Source organism: Kwoniella dendrophila, chromosome 4 (assembly GCF_036810415.1).
Source record: "Kwoniella dendrophila CBS 6074 chromosome 4, complete sequence".
Lineage (NCBI taxonomy): Eukaryota > Fungi > Basidiomycota > Tremellomycetes > Tremellales > Cryptococcaceae > Kwoniella > Kwoniella dendrophila.
The window spans coordinates 416884-434788 of record NC_089479.1 but is presented as its reverse complement, the minus strand read 5'-3'; the positions used below and the strand labels follow the sequence as shown (position 1 = coordinate 434788).

Below are 17905 nucleotides of genomic sequence, written 5' to 3'. Positions count from 1 at the left end.
TGTACAGTATGTTTCGTCGAAACGTGATTGCATCGCCACACCGACGTTTTCTTACTCTTTGTCCTCCTCTTATTGTTTAGACACGCAAAACTAGCGCCAAGCTCACGAAATGGGGGATTTGCGGATGATCATTTCGCAAGCATGTTGGGAACAAGCATAAAATATACTTTATTTACATCCACATCAATTACTCTGGTCCGGTCCGTACTGGAGTATCGAAGCTGGAAATTCCAGATCATGATAAGCAATCGAGGCGTAGGTGCTGGCAACACTTGTTTATTGTCGTTGTGAACCTTTTCTGCGAGTAATTAGAATACCGCCCCACTTAATCAGCAGTGACAGAAACTGTGCGTTGTTTGGAGAGCGAGGAATACGATACGAGTATCTAAAATTCCAACAAGATCTCTTGGAAAATAATAGTATTGTTCACTTTGCGTAGATACGTATATATACCAGTTTAAAGGCTGTCTGCAATCTAGAAAAAGCTCTCAAACCCGCTCGCATAAAGAATGATTCTTTCTTTAATCATAACAACAACGATGCATAAAATGAATTGTCCGTAGCAAAAAAGCGAAATCATTTAACTAAGAAAGGAAATCTTTTATAGAAAATAAGGAAAAGTTGAAAATGGCTGGATAAATGTTTCTATAGGCTCTTATAAGGCGATACCAGCGACGACGGCACTCAACCCCACCATAGCGATAAGCTTGTTATCGGCGGTGAGGAGGTATCCTGCGTTTTTGGCTGCTGCAACTGTACTAGCAGATCCAGAAGCGGAAGCAGATCCAGAGGCAGTGGCAGAAGCAGATGGTGAGCCTGAAGTTGTAGCGGTACCGCTGTTTGGAGCACTACCGTATAAAATCGTATCAGTAAAAGGGGTTAAGTTGATAGGAGGTATGTCGGAGCAAGTAGTAGAAAAGGGAAAATGCTAAAGAAACTTACGCTGAGGTAGTAGCTGTCCCAGCAGAAGAATTTGGATTAGCACTTGTAGTAGCTGTACCGAGTGAATGAGGTGCAGATGAAGTTGTAGCTGTAGCTTTTGATGTTCCTGAAGCTTTTGGATCAACTGATCCTGAAGCTGAAACGTATGAACCTGTAGTACTAGCAGCTGGTTCTGAAGAAGTTGATTCATCGCCTGAGTATGATGACCAAGATGCCACTGAATTTGGGTCAGATGAATATGATTGAGTTGCAGTAGCTGAATCTATACTGGTGTAAGAAGCGTATGATTGGTATACTGATGTTGTGTATGGCTCATCACTGTTGTAAACTGATGATTCATCTAAGTTGGAATGACATACATATGTTAGCTCTTGGTCGAAGAACTAGCAACATAGAGAAGCATAAGTACAAGGAAGTGGAATGCAAAACTTACCTTGTCTCTTAACGTTGGGAGCAGCAGTTACTGAAGTAGCGATGACAGGAAGTAAGGTAACGAGAAAAACTTTCATTTTGGATTGTTTGGGAATTTGAAGATTGTTAGATTAAAGAAAGTTTAGAAAAGGTTGTTGAACGATGTTAAATATCAGCTGATGAGATGAAGAGAGAAGGAAGAGAAGATGGAAAACTTATTGGTTTTCATCACCTTTTTATATGTAAGGAAAACATTTTCAGCGGCTACCTTTTTGTTATCTTTAATACAGTATTCATAGCAAACCTACCATGAGCGGCACTACAGATCGCAATGGATTTCATTATATTGATCACAGACCTCGTCCTTTGTACATGAAAATGCCAATTTCGATTATGCCACACAATAGAACTATCGTTCATAAACACAGCCTCAGTAATATCCTTAATTAGAGTACTGCGCCTGACAATAGCACATTTGATCCGCCGGATTATTGCAGTATGTTGTCCTTCATCTTTTTGAAAGTATTTTACCTTAAGGTTACTGACTTGTTGACTTGACGGTCAGTGCTAATTTCGAAACATGGTGCAAATCACAAACTACCTCGGCGGCCGAATATCAGGTACTACATTAAACCCCATATTGTACAGTCGATATATACGGTTGTTTCTCCTTAAGCTTCAACAAGCATAATTAATTGCTGTGCTGATATAATCAATCCCTGATTCCGAACATCACTGAGATCTACAGTACCAGTACTCGCACCAAACGACTAAACGCCAAGACGATGTTTACAAATTATACCGCCAATCATTCATGCCTCTTTCTGAAGCAAAGTCTCGAGGAAGGCACTACTGTCATTGGGATACACCAGCCGCAATTATGGCCTATGGTGTAAATTGACATAACTTACATGCATAGGTTAGAGTCATCCAATACACTTTTTGTACTGTTTGCAAGCATTTCGAAGAACAGTAAGTAGATGTACATCAAAATGATGCATTTTGTTGCTACGCATAAGCGCCAAAACAAATCTCCGAATTACTCGGATTCTTACCGCAATGAGCTGAATGTGCGGAACGGAGTTGAAAGAGGCTGATGTTGACATACAGTATACATAGCTGTGCAAAATTTACGACGTGTACTATATATACTATGTACTGTAAGTTCCATGCTGAATAAGTAAAAGCCTAACGGTTTATGTTTGTTACGATGACTCTTATACTAACTGAATTAAAATACATCAACAAACACAGTATAATGCTATTTCCATCATAATGATGTGAAAAGCAGTATATTTTAAAGGTAACTTAAAACCAGTGAAATCCCAAAAGTGATATGAAGAAGGAGGAATGAAAAAAGGATCGTCCAGTCTAAAAAAATTCTGTTCTTGCGCTTACAGCATTGTACAGTCACGATATAGCTACAATATTCACACTTTTGACCAAATATCCTGAATTACAAGGTCCATATAATCTCGACTTTTCCTTTCTTTCGTTCTTGACAACTTGCAAATTATATATGATATACCGGTGCAGATCTATTAGTTATTACGCTTTTTTCGTCATCTGATTCCCCTTCTCCAATTGCATACGAGTTCAGATTAACTTGTCCTCTTGGTGGTCTTGTCAATACTTCAGAAGATATATCATAGTCGTCCGAGAGGGAGATAATTGTACTTCTTTCAACCTGTATATAATGGAACAAGGTTAATCAGTATTATTTTCTGTATTATCTGTTTATCGATATTTCACTGCAGAGCCATGGGACCAGTTAGTGACTCACCGTGACTGTGGGCATTTGAGGAATAGCCTGATGCGACCGCGATTTTTTGTGTGGTTTTGAAAACCCTTTCTTAGGTGATTCTTGCAATTCTATTCCTTCACCGGCAATACCTTCTTCAGCATTGTTGATTGATCTTAACCCGGGTGGATGAGCAGCATAAACTCTTCCATTTTGACCTGAACTTCCTTTTCCACTACCGGACGAAATAACGTGTATACCACTAGAAGCTAATTTATCATCTAGTAAATCTCTTAGATCTTGTCTACCGCATAATGTATGCAATGCTGAGTGATAGTATAGTACTGGTAATATACATGTAATGATTCTTCTCATATCAGCTATATACAAGAATGGGCTGTCTTATTAGCTTATCTTTTTCTGTAAGATATCCTTTAGAGATATTGAAGATAGAGAGCCAAGACTCACTCAAAGGAGTTCCTTTACTACCACTAGCAGCTTCAAGTATAAGTAGACAAATAACTGGAGGCAACCTGTAATCCGTATAATCTATTCAGTTATGATCGATAATAGAAGACTTATACATAGTGAGAGAGACTATCCACTTACATAGTTTCGTATACAAGTGAAATTAACTTTCTGAATATCTTATCCTCTTTTGCAAACAGACTATCCTGGGTTTTGAATAACAGTACAGTCACTAGAAGTTATTCGGAAGTGTATGTAAGCACTAAGTTTTAGATGTATCATCCTATGAAACAGATATGAACTGAGATGACTTACTGACTATACATAATGCACCATCTACAACTAATGTGATAGCTCCCCATATTTTGAAAAACTTCATTATTTTAGGCATCAATTCAGGTATTTCATTTATTGTATCTACTGTAATTTCTGGTAATTTACATCCATGAACTACAGCTCTATCGTTGAGGCAATTCAGACTTATTACCATCCTGTCACAAGTCTTGAGCTCATTAATACTAGCTTGACTCACATCACTGTCATCATCATTTGAGCCATACCACCCATAGCGAAAGGAGGGATCATATACATTTTCCTGCCGCACATCTAGAAGGAAGAGTGTCGTAAAAAGACATAAGTGTTAAATGACGTCCTGCATATATAGTAAGGGGAAGTTTGTGGATAGTTACTTACCATCCATATTCTCCATGTATAATAACTTCCAGCAGCAATATTGAACATCGCTGCAGTCATATTTCTGATCATTCCTGATATTACTAAGAATTTGAACATATCTTGAAACTTATCCGGTCCACAGTGTATTAATCGATAATCCTGAAGTGACAAAAGCATTCAAAGTCGGCCTTCAACGATGTGAATAGTTAGTGAACATCAGTGATATATACTCACTTCCGCACACGTTAACATCAACTCTCCCCTGAAATTGATGATAACTGATCAGTATCACATAGACATTATTTACTATGTGAAGAAGTATGGAATAATCAATCAGCTTACACCTGTATGGTTGTACCAATTCCTATACCCCATAACACATAAGGTGAATCACGATTTGTAAAATACGTGAAATACTTTATGGTTAATCCTAATACGGAAGTAACCAACATAGCTTGAAGTAGTGTGCCTATAAAAGCATACCACTGAATTATGGTTCATTCATTAGTATAGAAGAACTTTCATGCATGGCGCACCAAAATTACAGGTAGATATTGTAGAAGGAACAACTAATCACTCACAATAGTGTCTTCAGCTTTAGCATGGACTAAATCCCATAGTTGAGGTGTCAAATTCTCTACAGCTAGAATGCTTGGTGATATATTTGCCATTTTGAGTACTAAATCTTGGATCTTTACGTTGGATGTATGACGGCTAAAGTATCGGGTTGAACTTGAATGATATTATCACACAATCATATTCGATTATTCACAGGAAATTTTATTACGATTCCTTGACAAATGTCTAAAACCACTCAATACAGGATTTTATCGATGCTTTGATTCCTTCATTTAGGGTAATTGATAACATCTGACGGGGAAGGATAAAGGTATCATTGTCAAAGGGTTTTTATATATATAAATATATATATGTTAGAATATACCTGATTGATCGTGATGTGATGCGATGATAACGATTTTGGATCCAAAGGTAATCTAGGTTTACGCTTACTATATTTGGGAACATTATGTCTTTCAGTCGATGATCATTTCCATCCGTTCAAGCCGATTCCTTGAGATGAGTGTGTATGCGTATTCCAATCCTTCCTTTCCATTAGCTAATTTAGTGGTATTGACTCTAAATTGTAACGCTAAAGCCTATATGTCTGTATGATCAGGAGGACAATACAAACATGAGACCACGGGATATGTATTAAAACTTTGTTTGCCTCGATGAATACCTTACCGCTCTTTTGGACTCTCTGCATTTTGTTTGGTACCAGTTGAGATTGTGTGTGTGTATGACTAATGAAAAGGGAAGGACATGGACATGTTTGAGTTATACAATCATAATCAACGACAACCGCCTGTGTGTCTGATTGTATATCCGTGTGTGATTTATTGTTGTATCGTGGTCAGATTAGATAGATCCATTTCAAGGCTGATTGTCTTTTGAACCGTTGAAGGATGTTAAGGCTGTATGTCAATTCCAAGGTATACATTACGGGAAAGGAAACGGTCAACATGAAACAAACGCGCTTTGATACTCCTCTGGGTTAACGTTGTGCTTCTGGCGTCTGCTAAAATAAGATGCAGCAGTTTACCGGAACAAGCGGAACCCGGAATGAGATGTTAATGAGGAAATTTAGGAGATACTAAGTGATGTTGATGACATGTAAAAGTACTGTATCTTCATTGAATTTCATATGATGGGATGTGGGATGGGATATACAGTAAATACAAATTAAAAATCAGATTTTTGAAAATACGGAAACAAAATATTAACAGAATCTTCTATATGATTTATGTATTTAAGGTCTATCTGCAGTAATTATCCTCCATTGTATAACATTGGAAACTTCCCACATTGTTATCATACAATTACCAGACACATTCTCCAAGATCCCATATGAAAAGGAAAAGGAAACCTATAAACAACCTGTTGGACCTGAACCTACATAATCTTTACCTAATAATTCAGGCGCTGGTCTTACACCTCTTTCACTATAGGACAGAAGGGAGTGATCAGCTCGAAAGATACCTGCGTGCGCGAAAGACCTGTATGTCACAAGGCGAGAAGAGAAAGAACTTACATTTCATCCATTGCTCTTATCAAATCATAATTGATTTCATCAGATACTACTGAATCTCGCTTATAAGCTGGATGGGATGTTATGAATCGTCTTATCCATACTGCTGGAGTGACAAGTTGTCCTATATATCAAGAGAACAAGTATATTCAGCTCAGATCCCCACATGATGATGCCTATAAGTACTGTTTCATTTAATTCAATGTAACGATAACTCACCTTTAGCTCTATATTTGATTAAGTCTAAATACCTCCTCAAATCACATTTTGTACAAACATCAACATTTAAGGAATTCAAATAAGCATTCACTAAACCCATTAAACCAGGGAAGTTTTCACCATCACCATTTATAATTTCATCAATTGACATTTCAGGTGATTCATCAATATTTTCAGGTTCAATTGGTGTTGAGCAACTTGAAGATGATCTACTACTATTTTCCCTTTGGTGTTGATTTGATGATGATGATGATGCAGCAGCAAATCCATTGGGGAAAGTAGAATTTATTGGTGATACAGGTGTAGATGATGATCGTGAAGAAGGATTATTAGGTGGTGAAACAGGTCTAGAATTTAGATCGAATCGAGATAATGGTTTATCTTGAGGGAAAACATGTTTTCTGAAAAAGAATGATTGTGAGGTTGATGCTGATCTTTCTTGAGCTCTTTGCATATTTTTGTCAACCTGTAAAAATGCCGCGAAAAATAGGTCAGTAAGCCATATCAAGTACAGCAACAAACAAAGGTTAATCCAAATTTGACGACTCACCTTCGATATAGGCATATAGAAGTTCAAGTCGAAACTTATGATAGCTCTAGTAAGCAAAACGATGAAAATACTAAAAGCAGCATTTTCGAAATCTGTTAATTGAACTTCCATTGATCTAAATTCGACTCTCCAGCCAATAGGTGAATTGACCGGTGGTGGTTTAAATCTGATAGTTTGCCAATTTGTAGATTGTATATTTTCAAAGTGATCCATCGATAATTCGTCATCCTGATCAATTGTTTCGGAGAACTGTACTAATGGGTCTCTAATGAATAAATGCGCTATATGTGATGCTAATTTATCGTCCAAGCCTGTTTGTTGAGTCGCTTGTCAGCAAGTATCCTAATTATGAGTAGTATGTTTTCGTTTTAATGTTAAGCGAATACCATACTTACCATGATCAAGTAATCGTTTCCTTACATCCGCGTTTATAGGTGCTTCCACATCATGGTATTCAGGTTTATTCCTCTCGTCATTTGACAGATAAAGCGAAACGGAATCATATCGTGATTTGGGTATTCGGTATTTATCATTTTTCAGTGGCTGACATTGTATCTCTTTGTCAGATAGATTCCCTTATATCACAAAATTCGCAGGTACAGGTATCTTTACTCACTTTTAAACCTCTTTCTTCTTCTGTTCTGTCATCCACACTTGCAGCAATAACATTCCATCTTGCATCTACATCTGCCAGTTGACCTCTAAATGCTGGACTTGCAGCGGTTAAGGCGAGCTACGACAGAGTTCAGACCAAATCGGATAAGCTATGATTCATCGTTAAATGGGGATATTAAGGCTTACCATAATAGGAGCTATCGGTACTAAAGCATCATAAACTTTCCTAGCTTCATCCACATTCCAAGCTTGGAAAGTGATTTGTAAACAACAACAACCCATTCCAAAAGCCATCGCATCCATGTGTATATAAGGTGTTCCAGGTTCTGGTTTTGCTGGAGCTATAAAAGTGGGGTAATGTGAGTAAATTACGTTGTGGAAGGCAGAAAACAAATCGAGTGAAAACATAAACTTACTAGCATGTCCGTTCGATATAGATGCGTTCATGCCTTCTGGGATAGTTGTATTCTCATCGATGAATAAAGGTACTCTTATATCAACTTTACTTCCTCTTCTTTGTCTGATATTGGCCGTTAATGTACTGTATTTTCTCCATTATCACTATTATCAGTGAGAATTCCTAAACGGAAAAGGGTTATTCTTGATTGAATGAAAAGTTACGGACTTACGGGAATCTAGCATGTGGATTAGTCAATAATTGACCAACATAATTAGATTTTGAAGAAGATGATTCGGGATCTGGATAAGTTTCTGGATCTGTAAAGATTGCATTTGATACACCTAATCTTGGCCAAGCAGTTATCGTTATAGGTAATTCATGTTTTTTCAAATGTGATCTAATAATTTGTCTTCTAAATCTCATATCTGCTTCAACTGAAACTAATGATGAAGGTGTACCTGAGAATGGAAATCCTGGTGTAGATTCTAACATGTATCTTCCGTATTCAGGATGAAATGTTGGTATAGCATTACTAAGAAGGAGGTTCAAGAATATATAATCAGTTCTTGCACTATCCATCAAGTATTCGCTGGAAGAAGATGACAGACAGTAATGAATATAGATTAAAAACTTACCATCCTGCAGGTTTGTATTTATCTAATGCTGGATCAAGAGTAACACTTTGCAATTTTGTTAAAATTTCAGTTTGTCTTAAACTCAATAAAACTTTCTTCTCTTCATCATGAAAGGAAGCCACCATGTATTCTATCTAACAACAAATAGAAATCAAAGTTCGACTCAGCTTCTCCTTGCCCAAGCTATCGGATGAAGGAGACTCACCTCATCACCCCACAATAGACCTTTACCAGTATTATCCTTCCATCTATCCCAAGTTTTCAAAAACTGACTTATCCCATGATACCTAATATGTTCTGCTAATGGTTTAGTTTCATCCCAATCTAATGGTGTACCAAGAGCTAATAAACCCATATTGACTCAGTCTACCTGTTATTGTGTTATAGTTATTGAATTATTTGTCGACTGTGAAAGCGAAATGTGGTTGCGAGATTGCTTGAAGAGGTCTTCGGAGATGAGCGGGGATTGGTTTTTCTTTCGTTGTCAAGTTGAACCTTCCTATTAACATTGGATCGTGTAAGCATATATTCGTAGCATATGTAGCAGAGATGCAATGTGACGCTCCAGAGGACATGCTGATATCACCCAAAGGATAGTATGGTCATAACAAACCGCCGGTACGTGAGCTAGTGAAAGACCCTCAAACTTACCGAAAAGAATGCAAAAAAGTTCAAGATGATCTTCGTGAAAGGAATCAAGATCGGCCTTTGACCACCTTTCCGTGATGTCTAAAAATGAATGAGGGTTATCAACGTTGGTCTAATCTCTACTATCGTTTTGATGCTTGTGAAGTCTTGTGAGGAATGTGTGTGATGACTGTAGACGGTAGATCTGATGTTGATTTGTCGAGTAGAATTGAACGAATATCGAGTTTAAGTAAAAGTGACGTCGGAAAAAAATATCATAATCATATAATATCTTGCGTGCTTAAGCTATGTTATGAAGCGATAATTCCGGTAAGCTACGGTTTATGTCTATAGGACTTTTGATTTTCAACTTTTTACAGAACCCTGAAAAGTTAAAAGACTGGAAAATCAGTATTGGAATGGACCTCCACATATACATGAACCCACTTCTCACTGTACGAGAAGTTAAGCTAAAGGTACGGTGATAACAGGCTGACAAATCTTACTACAGTACTCACCTTCTATGACTTGAAATTTAGCAGTTCAAACGAATTATTAACGTAATGTATGTAATGTAATCAAGTAGCCGACGAGTGAAGTTATGTGGGGATCGTTAAAGTCACCGCTAACTACTTATGTTGTTGTTGTTGTTGTTGTTCTACAACACATTCTTAAACCCTCCCCGAATTGTTACGATTTCTTCTATAAGCTTATATATCTTGAGTAGGCCTTGACACAATATCGTTTGGACTTCTGGAAAGAGGGTACTTGAATAATAGATGCTTCTGTTTTCATCACGATATCTCAAATAAAGATGAGATTTATTGAAATATTTTGAGATTGCGTTATCTTAGTTGATTGATGCTTTTAGGGAAGAAGAAGGGAGGATGCTAAGTTCAAAGGAAGGTCGTGTTTATGGGTCATCAGCATCAACATAACAATCTTGTAAAACATTAGGGAATCTCGCTCAGATAATGGTAGAGATGTGATCCGATAATAAAGATGATGCAGATAGAGTAGACAAGACGTTGATCAGGATGAATCATATGTTGGTGAGCTATTTAGAAATAAGAGCTGATAATACACATTCATCATCCACACAACGCACGTCCTCACTTGCTCCGTAACGCGATAAGGTATCTTTCAATCGTTCGACTAGCAGCATAAGATACAGCTCACTATGCTGTCCTTCAAAATTATGTATTATCAATCTAAGGTTGCATCGAACAGCAGAACCTTAAGATAACTGTTTACTAGAAGTTTCTTGATATGTTTGGATTGAATGTTCATTGATCATTCCGGAATCGGTTAACAAAAGGAAGAATTCAACCTTTATAAAAGGAAAGGACAACGCTCAAACCCCTTTGTCGTGTGGAGCAACAACAACAAACAATAACACAAAAATTGAAGTTGATTGATTATCTACCTTCCTCCACCCTCCAACCACTTGAGTAGAAAAGGATAAACAAACCATCCTTGTCTCGAAGGAGGCAATCACTTAACTCATTTTCGTCTAAACAACATATTACTATCTTTAACCTCTTTTCTTGCTTTTACCAATCTTGGCATAACTTGTTCGCAACTTCTACTATACTGATCTGTTAAACTCCTGTTCGCACCAATAATTCGTTGTTATCATCAATTTCAGCTATTACAGAAATTGGTAAAAAAAACTAATCAACAGAGTATTTCATTTCGAACTACAAATATACTAGTGTCATCGACAACACTGTCCATCACCTTCGAAACCTGGATAGATCCTCAGAATGTCAGGTATAGGTATAGATCCAGTGGGCAATCCTCGTGATTCTGGTAAGTTTGTTTTCGATTTAATTCTTACAACTTATACCGAAGTTGTAAATACTAATCCACTGTTCCTATAATATAAAGCTATAACCATCGGTCCATTTAAACCATCGTAAGCGTTTTTATTCCTTCCATATTCACGAAACTCTTCTGCTGAACAGGCAAATCACGATAAAACAATAGTCGACCAGGTTATGGACCAGTGAGTTATCATTGCATACCTCCTCAGCCGTCGATATTACAATGGAAATTGATGCGGTTATATCGACTAGGTACTGTCATATCTTCAAGCTGCACAATTGAACACACCTCTCAAAATACATCCTTTACTTCAACTCAGAACTTGGGATCCTAAACCATATTCAAAATACTTGGCTTGGAATGTGATTGAGGTGGGTAGCTGTATATGAATGTTAGATGATGGAGAAGATGATGGGTGTTGACTGATCTATGGTTATGGACGTTTAGCATCCGATGTTTGCTGCTATTTGGGTAGATTACGATGGTAAGTGAAACGACTTTTTCTTTTCCGCTCGAACAAAGGTCAATAAAGTCAGAAGCTAAATACCATTCTCATCGTAGATACTGAAACTGTAAGTGCAGGAAAACATATATATTTCGACTTCGAGCTAAAAGTACCCAACTGTACCTTTGATGTCGATATAGGAATGTGAGTCGTCAGAAACGTTCAGCACACTTACAATGTATAGCTTCCACCTTACTAATATCAACTTCTCTCTGATAGGGATCAAAGAAAGAGGTCAACCTGCAACATCACCAATTGTGGAAGAACTGAACATAGGTCATGTAGAGACTGGTTGGTCGATAAGGGTTAGGAATCGTATGGTAAGTACACACTTCTCTATCTGGACACGCTTCGTCGTGAATCGTGTCGAATGTAAACATCATACTACAAGACATATGACACACCGGCTGATTGGAAATTGTTATTTAGGGTATAACGTGCGAAGATGTCTTATTTGCGATGTAAGTCAATTAAACAAGTAATGATAAGATGCAATTGCTGTTAACTTACATATGTAATCATCTCAGATATGATTTTTTCGCATCTCCATGTAAGTCCCAACTCCCTCAAACAATACAACACTGAAGAAGGAAAAGCTAAATTGTCGCGGGCAGTGTATGTTGATGAATTAGGAGAAATGCGTGAGTTCAGCTATTCGTCGTCTTCTTCTTTCAGTAAAACCAAGTCGGCTAATGGAGTATATTGTTTATCTTCATAGACCCTCGAGCGGTAAGAATCAGTAAGTGGACCATATTGCATTAGTATTCATTACACTGCTGACGAGCATGAAATCCTTATTAGTGGAACAGCAATAGTATGTCTAGCAGATAAAGTTTCATAGATTATAACAGCTTACGATTATATATAGCTTTGAAAAGCGACGGATGGGTTTCTTCGAGTGAGTATAGCAGGAGTCAGTTCCTGCATGAATGCACAATTGAGGAATACTGACTGACTATTCTCAAATAGTTTGATGGAAGGTTATCGTAAATCAGATGCACTCGTAAGTCATCAATAATGGACTGATTTGGAAACAACTTTTATGTCGACATATCTTTTGCTAATATAGAATATGTCCCTGTCGTCAACGATAGCTCGGTGCTACATATTATGATGGGTAAGCTATCTCCCGTAGCTGATCCTCTTTCGATGATGGGCAGATCTCCGAGGTGAGAAACTGATATTCTTGTGATTTATAGTATTCACAACGATCAAGAAAGTGTGGAGCGTTTGAAGAAGAAATATAATTTCCATGCACCCAATCTACTCTTACTTCGAATGGGTAATTGTTAGTATAAGTCTATCAAGATTGATGGCATTTGGAAGATTGCGGTGATGGCAGGTTTCAAGGATGGTCAGGTTTTGTAGGTGACCACATACTAATATACGTACATAAAACTTGTTGTTGTGCATAGAGTATCTTTATAAAACTGCATATGATACCCTTCTGAACGAAAGCTCGATGCTAGCAATGTCACACAACCTGTTTACCGGTACAATCGACACCTCTACCGTTTGAAGTGCGTTGGAATGATTGATTTTGCAGGAATTCATTCAGCCTGACTCGTACTAATCTGATCTACGATAATAGCCCTTCATTGTCTTTTCAGATCGTTATTTCGAGCTTGAGCAGTAGTTATAGGCGCCATCATGCTAAGATCGGACATATCACATGTTGCATGTACCATGTATGTAGTTCAGATCATAGGTGGACAATGGGATTTAAAATGATATCCGAGGGCCATCAGCATCTATTCACAGAAATGTAAGTGTATTAAGGGACCATCATTTTAACGGAAAGATCCCGTAAGACTTAAATTGAAGGTCAGTGCAACAAGATATTGACTGATCCTGAAGCGTCAGAACATGAGATTTGATATTGGTATCATCAAATGCTAGGATCAAGTCGATATGTCTTGTTCGGTTCCGTTTCTACTGAGCTCCATATAATGAAGTGAGTTTGCTTTGATCGCTGTTGAGTAGGTGATACACTGCTGAATTGATCAACATTCATAAATAAGCTGTAAAGGAACAAAGCGTCGATGTAATTTGGTATGGATCACCTATATAGTAAGTTATTGGATCTCTATACAGTTCCGTCAATGTCGAGTCAGTTTTTTTTTGGACAAGATTGTAGCTTGTGGTAAAATGTAGCAAACGTACATATAAACATATTTAAGCCTTGATGCACTTTGTTGCATGTCCTTTCAATCATTCTTTTCTATTCTTCTATTCTAAACTCATTAAATCACAATAATCGTACAGTAACTTGGAAACAAGATGTTACGTATTTTATCCACACTCACCATCCTTTTTACGCTAAATATCTTCCACGTAGTATCAGCCAATGATTTGCCTATTGGTTGTTACACATATCAACCGGCTGGAGTAGTGAAGGGAACTACTCCAACTCATCTTGAATGTACTGTAAGTTAAAGTCCCCCCAGTTCTCCCCATAAGTGAACACTTGTAAATTGTCCTTTTACAATCTATACAGCAATAAGGCATCGATTATAAGACTGTACTACACAGTAGCACTGATATAGATGTGTATTGTGTGCTGATGGATGAACTGGGACCCTATCGCAGCGTAGATGTGAAGGTTTCATTTATGCGCTTCGACATCCAAATTCCATATGTACATGCTCAAATGTTACGCCAACATGGGATAGACAACCAGCTAGACCGATAGACAATTGTCCTCATTATTCAGTACATATAGTAAAGACAACATTTGATTCAACCACTTGTTATCAGAAATCTGATTTTATCAATGACGGTTCAGGTTTCACTAATATACCAAGTGCACCTGATTGTTTAAACCAATGTAAATTCAATAAAAAAGCCATCTTCATTTCCAATGTGAGTAACACACGAGGACCACTGCTGAATCCTCCTTTGTGTATGATGATCGATATCTTTTTGAAAAAGTTGAAACGTAACTGACTATTTGGTGTTGGATTGGAGCAGTACCCAAATCCTGGGTTTAGTTGCGGTTGCGCAGATAATGTAAGAGGTACAACGGTTGAGTTTTGTGGTCCAGTAACTTATTATGTAAGTTATATTTCGTTGCCATAATACTGTCCTCTTCTCCTCCTTTTGCATCGACCGCTCCTTTTTCGTATACTGCAAGGGATTTTGTATTGACCACTTAATCAATCTTGATTTGAATAGGTATTCAATCACCCAGCACAGGGTAAGTATTCTTTTCGAGTCCGTTGATCCCATATTTAGCTACTTTACCGTCTGTATTATTGAAGTTCGCTTATATTTACTATTTTTGTAATTCTGCTTTTCAATCTGCAGCTGCTGTATCCGGACTTGCCAGGAGAAAAGCAAAGGAACAAGCCCTAATAAAGAGAAATAAAGCTAGAAGGAATCAATTCTGTCCCAGCGGATTAGAGGCTTGCTTGATACCTGGTCTAGAGGAGTATGGAGCATGGGAAGTAAGTGAGAACCATCACCTTGTGTCAATTTGTAAGGAGACCTGCTAAATTATCAAACTGAATAACAGTGTATTGATTCTAATAACGATCTTGAATCATGTGGTGGATGTATTAGTGGTTCATATTTGAATACTACCACTTCTGTAGGTGAAAAGTGAGTACCGTCTCCCCATCCCTAATCGGTTCCAGGATATATCTCGATTGTGGTGTAGTATACTGATTTCGAACTCGATTTGTAAGCTGCTTGAAGCCTGGTGTGAGCTTAGGTGCAGCTACATGTGTAGCAGGACAATGTCAAACAAACAAGTGTCAATATGGATACCAATTAGTTGATAATCAATGTGTAAAACAGGTACGAGGAATAAAGCTAGTGTAGATATGATGATTTATACTTGGAATTCCGTGGAATCTTTAATAGAGTTCTGTTATAATAAATTGGTATACCGAAACCATGATACAGTACACTTGTTCTATCTTGCTTGACCTCTATTTTCGATGTTTGGACGTACAGTCTTTGACGTAGTAATCTCCTACATAGAGCATAATTGTATTCAGATTTACGGTTACTTACCAGAATATATTCCAATCAACTGTACTAGTACACTGCCAAGCCAAGATTTTCAGGTAAACAAATAAATCGCACTTTAGGGAAACTTGTTGATTGAAAATTCCGTAATTTCACTCGGGATATTGATTTTCCGCAGTTGATATATCTTATCTGTCCTGTTCAAGGTACTAAAATTGTCACTCAAGAGTTAAGTTCGCCAGTTGGGAAACGCAGAATGGTTTGTAACCAAACAAGGAATTTGGCGTCAGGTTGCACTCACGTTGATCAACTTGTTGATCAAACAAGACCATTCATCTGGGATTAAATTGTTCACGTTTACTCGATAGGAATTACGAAAGTTCAGCATGGGAAGCGAAATTGTACAGTATGTAAACATGGTCCGTGTTTGCGAAAAGTTTACACTAAGACTACACTGTACTAACAATCTATTGTCAATGATATTCGAGATGGAAATAAATATAAGTGTAGATGATGTAGTACTTTGTTAATTGTACCGTTCAACACTCACCCCGTTCTCATCGTAACGAAAATTGATCCCAACTCAAGTCGCTGTTTTGAAGAACCAGCTTTCTTCAATTACTGTCCTTACAGATCACCCCTCATCCTGCATCCATAATACCAGTAGGAGACAAACCCATACAATGTTTCGATCCAACATTATCATAACCTTCTTATTAGCTTCAAGCACTTTCTTATCCGTATCAGCTGATAATCTATTTGTTGGATGTACAACATATCAACCTGCAGATACATCTTCCGCTACATTCAAAGGTTTCTCCTTGTCAACATCTGCATGTACAGTGAGTTTATGGTGTGATTCAAAAAAGCAGCTGTATCCGAAGCTTACTAACTGAATAATTCATATAATGATATATATATATAGACATCTTGTTCAGGATATATATATAGTTATTATTCATCAGATTCATTATGTACATGTTCAAATTTAGATCCTTCACCTGCAGATTTACAAACTGGACAATCTGGTACATGTACAACATCAGGTCAATATGAAGTTAATGTAGTTTCAACTACATATGATTCAACAACTTGTTATCCTTTCTATGAATTCACTTCTGAATTCGGTAGTTTCAGTGTAACTGGTCCAAAACAATGTTTATATTCTTGTAGAGATAGATCATATGCTATCTCTTTAGCTCAAGTGAGTCAATTTTATTGCAATTTTAAGTCAAAGTTAAATAAAACTTAAAAATAAAACTTTTTTTTTTTTTTTTTTGTTATCTCTTAATTTCTTCTACTTTTTATGGATGATAGCCATCAGGAGGTGGAAGTTATTCTTGGTATTGTAGTTGTTCTAATAATCCTATGAAAATCGGTACTTCTTCTACAACTTGTGGTGGAAGTCAATATTATGTGAGTTATATATTTCAGCAAGAATCTTCCTCCAAAATTTCATATGTAAAATTGACTGACAAAATTCTGAATATCCAATGTACTGTAGGTATTCAACCATCCTGCCTATGGTAAATCTGAATTTTCATGTTGACATCCATTTTCTTCCATAATTCTGAAACCAAGTATCCGGCTGTATCGACCGCTGACATATACAAATTTTTCAATTCTACTCTTTTTGACTATTGTAGCTAAAGCTTCCCAATTGGCTAAACGAAATGCACATGAACAGGCTAGTAAAAAAAGAAATACAAAGGAGTTATGTCCAGGTGGTTTAACAGCTTGTTTAGTGCCAGGTTTAGAACAATCAAACGCTTGGGAGGTAAGTCAATCATTATTTTTGGCTACCTCATGCACTATTTATTTATCGTTTGACTGAAAATCGTTTCATTTTGATATAGTGCGTTGATACTCAAAATGATATTGATTCATGCGGAGGATGTGTTTATGGTTCATATAATAATGCTTCTATATCTATTGGTCAACCGTAAGTCTTACTTCGTTTCTTTTCTACCATTTTATTGTTTACATCCTTGTGCCATTCCAAATCATACTAATGTTGGTTTCGTTTCGTTTCGTTTCATAATAGCTGTAATCAGAAAGGTGTTAGTTTAGGTGCTGCTACATGTGTATCTGGACAATGCTCAATTTCAAAATGTCAAGATGGTTTCGATTTAATTGATAACGAATGTATATCAACGACATTTTTGTTAAATATCCAATAAATCTCTCCTATGTAGTCGATTTCTCAGTTAACTTCTACCGTAAAATCAA

General features: G+C 37.1%; 6 protein-coding genes across 6 annotated transcripts; 3 read left to right on the top strand and 3 right to left on the bottom strand.

The window, feature by feature from the left end:
• Window positions 1-655: 655 nt before the first annotated feature.
• L201_003297 (uncharacterized protein) lies at window positions 656-1451 on the bottom strand (the record flags this gene model as incomplete). Its single annotated transcript, XM_066219052.1, has 3 exons — window positions 656-848; window positions 943-1282; window positions 1376-1451. 3 exons carry the CDS (start codon window positions 1449-1451, stop codon window positions 656-658), a joined length of 609 nt encoding a protein of 202 aa, XP_066075149.1.
• A 1415-nt stretch (window positions 1452-2866) lies between these two features.
• On the bottom strand, window positions 2867-4908 carry L201_003296 (uncharacterized protein; the record flags this gene model as incomplete). Its single annotated transcript, XM_066219051.1, has 10 exons — window positions 2867-3040; window positions 3137-3474; window positions 3563-3627; window positions 3704-3794; window positions 3878-4020; window positions 4095-4168; window positions 4256-4396; window positions 4472-4499; window positions 4580-4722; window positions 4819-4908. The coding sequence occupies 10 exons, from the start codon at window positions 4906-4908 to the stop codon at window positions 2867-2869; spliced, it is 1287 nt and encodes a 428-aa protein (XP_066075148.1).
• Window positions 4909-6164: 1256 nt separating this feature from the next.
• On the bottom strand, window positions 6165-9100 carry L201_003295 (uncharacterized protein; the record flags this gene model as incomplete). Its single annotated transcript, XM_066219050.1, has 11 exons — window positions 6165-6240; window positions 6330-6450; window positions 6546-7011; window positions 7096-7406; window positions 7491-7638; window positions 7712-7828; window positions 7897-8051; window positions 8127-8251; window positions 8340-8642; window positions 8746-8879; window positions 8951-9100. 11 exons carry the CDS (start codon window positions 9098-9100, stop codon window positions 6165-6167), a joined length of 2106 nt encoding a protein of 701 aa, XP_066075147.1.
• Window positions 9101-11138: 2038 nt separating this feature from the next.
• Window positions 11139-12997, top strand: L201_003294 (uncharacterized protein; the record flags this gene model as incomplete). Its single annotated transcript, XM_066219049.1, has 15 exons — window positions 11139-11184; window positions 11263-11290; window positions 11362-11380; window positions 11451-11570; window positions 11647-11683; window positions 11924-12024; window positions 12134-12165; window positions 12232-12254; window positions 12319-12345; window positions 12423-12443; window positions 12506-12518; window positions 12573-12602; window positions 12674-12707; window positions 12799-12821; window positions 12904-12997. 15 exons carry the CDS (start codon window positions 11139-11141, stop codon window positions 12995-12997), a joined length of 648 nt encoding a protein of 215 aa, XP_066075146.1.
• Window positions 12998-13984: 987 nt separating this feature from the next.
• Window positions 13985-15526, top strand: L201_003293 (uncharacterized protein; the record flags this gene model as incomplete). The annotated part of the gene is made up of 7 exons (XM_066219048.1): window positions 13985-14131; window positions 14294-14566; window positions 14675-14758; window positions 14879-14900; window positions 15011-15150; window positions 15219-15304; window positions 15391-15526. 7 exons carry the CDS (start codon window positions 13985-13987, stop codon window positions 15524-15526), a joined length of 888 nt encoding a protein of 295 aa, XP_066075145.1.
• An 833-nt stretch (window positions 15527-16359) lies between these two features.
• L201_003292 (uncharacterized protein) lies at window positions 16360-17856 on the top strand (the record flags this gene model as incomplete). The annotated part of the gene is made up of 7 exons (XM_066219047.1): window positions 16360-16518; window positions 16602-16880; window positions 16994-17092; window positions 17181-17202; window positions 17323-17453; window positions 17533-17618; window positions 17721-17856. The coding sequence occupies 7 exons, from the start codon at window positions 16360-16362 to the stop codon at window positions 17854-17856; spliced, it is 912 nt and encodes a 303-aa protein (XP_066075144.1).
• Window positions 17857-17905: the final 49 nt, after the last annotated feature.